The sequence below is a fragment of the Arachis hypogaea genome, chromosome 6 (genome assembly GCF_003086295.3).
Source record: "Arachis hypogaea cultivar Tifrunner chromosome 6, arahy.Tifrunner.gnm2.J5K5, whole genome shotgun sequence".
Classification (NCBI taxonomy): Eukaryota; Viridiplantae; Streptophyta; class Magnoliopsida; order Fabales; family Fabaceae; genus Arachis; species Arachis hypogaea.
In genome coordinates, this window is record NC_092041.1 from 108,292,792 (window position 1) to 108,296,291 (window position 3,500).

The 3,500-nt window shown below is 26.7% G+C and overlaps 1 protein-coding gene across 1 annotated transcript; it reads left to right on the forward strand.

The window, feature by feature from the left end:
• Window positions 1–2,381, forward strand: LOC112755537 (uncharacterized). The gene is made up of 2 exons (XM_025803692.2): window positions 1–274; window positions 1,431–2,381. Exons 1-2 carry the CDS (start codon window positions 169–171, stop codon window positions 2,249–2,251), a joined length of 927 nt encoding a protein of 308 aa, XP_025659477.1. The 5' UTR covers window positions 1–168; the 3' UTR covers window positions 2,252–2,381.
• Window positions 2,382–3,500: the final 1,119 nt, after the last annotated feature.

Sequence of the window (3,500 nt, forward strand, 5' to 3'; positions counted from 1 at the left end):
AAGAAAACCTAAAACATCAAATTCAGTTCTCTTTAACTGTTCACTATATAAGTACACCAAGATGAACAAGTCTAATTATTCCCATCGTATATACATCATTTAACATTTAATTTGGCCTAGTTTGTTATAATTCAAAATTAAAGGCAAGATATCATCATATATCAAAAGATGGAGCAGCAACCGATGTCTACCTCAATCTACGAAGATTTGAAGCCAAAACAAGAACTTAAAGAGGAGCGAGAAGCATTCATTCTTCTTGTTCATATTCCTACGGGTTTGTCGTCTTTGGTTTATTCATATTTTTAGATCGAATTAATTTCATCTTCTTGTTTTTCTCTAATGTTTTATCATTTTCGGAGTTTTCATAAACTTCTAATTATTTTAACTCATAGAAAAGATAAAGACTTTCTAGCAGTTAATAGTTGAGAATAATTAGATAATAATATAATCAGACATGTTAAATTATTTAATGATTCTTAACTATCAATTCGACAGGAAAACAACTACAAGTGAGTATTTATCGATAAGAAAATTAAAACTTTTTTCACTCCAATATTGTTTTGGTTAATTTATTTTTTGTTAATATTTATTATGAAAAAATTATTTTTCCCTTCAAGACATTTTTAATATATTATCAGTATTTGTTGATTGATTTTTTGTTTTGTTTTTTGATATATACCATTGAATAATTTTTTGTTTATTTAATGTTTTTTAAAAAATATTTATTAAATTAAGAGCTTAATTCTTATAAATTTATTATATTTAAAAAATTTAATGTAAATCTAAAATCGTTTATTATAGATTCCTATATACCTAAAAATCAACTAAATATATATTTTAAAATATATTAAAAATAAAAAACTTTTTAGTTAAATATTTATTCACTCAATATTTTGATATAATCTAGTATATAAGATTTAATATAAGCTTGATTTGATTCTCTCTATATATCATAGCATGTTATTATATATTTGTATATAAATATATATTATATAATTTATTTTTAATATATATTTTATATTTTAATGTATATTTTTTAACATATATTATTGGTATATATATATAGAATAATACTGTATGACTAGCAAATATTATTATTTTTGACTAACAATAATTTATATTTGTATTTACATATATTTTACACACAAAAGTATATAATTTACGCTTATATTTACTAAAATTTTATATACATGATATGGTTTGCATCCATAAATCAATATAATTTACACCCATATTTTTTAAAATTTATATACATAAATTAATAAAATAATAATTTAATATTTATACATTAAATAATAACAAAAAATACTAAAAATTATATATTGAAGAATTTTTCATATATATATTTGGAATGATATGATTGGATGAAGAAATTAAAGCAAGTAAGCGTAACTGTATGCATGGATATGCTGATGTGTTGAAGTATGCAGGATTTGAACGACAGCATTATGGTGCAAAAGTGGAATTCGATTATTCAAGAGTAAGGGTTTTCGGTGAACAACCACTTGAAAACAATAAAATCAAGCGTTTCAATATAGTGCATCAAGTTCCACCAACTTGTGATATTAACAGAATCACAGGGAAGATTTTGGATGGCTCAATTGTTAGCATAAAAATGCCGAAGAAGGTTCCTTCGGATCCTGTTCCACAAACAACTGAAATCGAAGAAGAACCCAAGACATCGCCGGAAGCAAAACCAGGCGAAGATGATACGGAACAACAAGCCACAACTGAAAAGGAGGAACCGAAAGCATCAACTGAAGCAGAAGCAGGCAAAGATAATGACGAACCGGACGGACCTCCCCCGCAGCAAGAAAATGTTGCTGCGGAGGCGGAAATTGACGAGGATAAAAGAGGAATTTCAGATCATGATCACGAAGAACCTAAGTCATCAACGGAACAAAACAAATTTGATGATGATAAGAAAGCGGCGGACGCGGTTGCTGCGGGTGGAGATGGAAATGTTGAAAGAGAAGGAAAGGAAGAAAGCGAAGAAGACGTTAAGAAGAGTGCGGAAGAAGAAAAGGAAAGAAGCGAAGAGAAAGTGTGTTGTATTAATGATGAGAGGATTAAATCTGAATCAGCAGCAGTAGTGGGAGGGTTGAAGGGGATGGTAACAGGATTTGTGAAGCGGTTGGAGGAAGAAGATAAGCGAAGAAGGGTGATATATATGAGTGCGGCAGTTGTGGTGGTGGCACTTGGTGTTTATGCATCCTTCAAGTTTCGCAGCTCCTCACTTCTTAGAAAGTAGCCTAAGCATTATTCATTATTATTATGCTTACGTTCTTTCTTCTAATAAGGGCTAATAATAATGATCATGTTGATTCATGAACAAGCATGTACATATATTAACTTCATAATCAACTTCAGCTTTCTGCATATGAATTGATTGACTAATGAATTAATAAGAGCAGTAAATGTACACCAAAGTTAGCCATAACTAAAAAATACATATTTAAAATAAATTAAATCACACATATATTTATATATAAATATTATATAAATATATTGATAACTAATTTTAATGGTTAATTTCAGTGTACGAATAGCATTCTATAAAAATAATATGAGTAATTTAGTATAATTAAATCTGAATTTAGTTAATAATAATTGAATTAAAATTAGCCACTAATGTATTTGTATATAATTATACATGTAATTTAATTTATTTTTAATATATATTTATATTTCAACATATATTTTGATGACTCATTTTGGTATACATTCAGTAGAGTCTGACTGAAAATTTGGTTTTATTTTTTTTTTTAAAAAAAAGAAGAAGCTAAGAGGAGGAAGGTGTGTTTACGAGTTTGGTTTTGAAGAGTTTTATTATTTAGAGAGTGAGTTTTGGAGTTTGTTGGTCATTCAACCCCTCAATTTTATGTTTTAAAATTCAGGGTTTTCATTTGATTTTAATTAAATCTATTATTTTATTTCTAATAAAATCTTCTACTACCATTTATTATTATTATTATTTATGTATTTATTTTCTTATATATAATATTTAGTAATGAATAAAATTATAAAAATTTATAGCAAACTTTTCAAATCCTTTCTTCTTAAGTTCTTATGATATAAACTCGTGAATAAGAAACGGGTTTAAAAAGCTTAAGCCCTCCCTTCATTTTTCTTTCCTTCTCTTTTCAAAGCCATTCTTTATTTCGTCTCTCTTGCAGCTCATCATGAATAATACACCATATTTTTTTAATAAGTGTCTTGCCTTTGTTAATAAGGGAATAATGGTATAATAAAGAGGTGTTTGTGTGAAAAAAATGAAAAGTAGTATGTATAATCTACTTTTAAAAGTCAACGAATTATAAGTCAAATGGTATAATCTTTTCATATTCACCTAAAAAGTCGTGAATTCGAGTCTCTTTATCTTTAATAAAAAAAATCTACCTTTATAATATGCATCTTGTTAAGGATTATAAGATTACCACTAACATATATTTAGAAATGTTTCTCATATATATTATAAATACATTCAAAAATTCAACTAT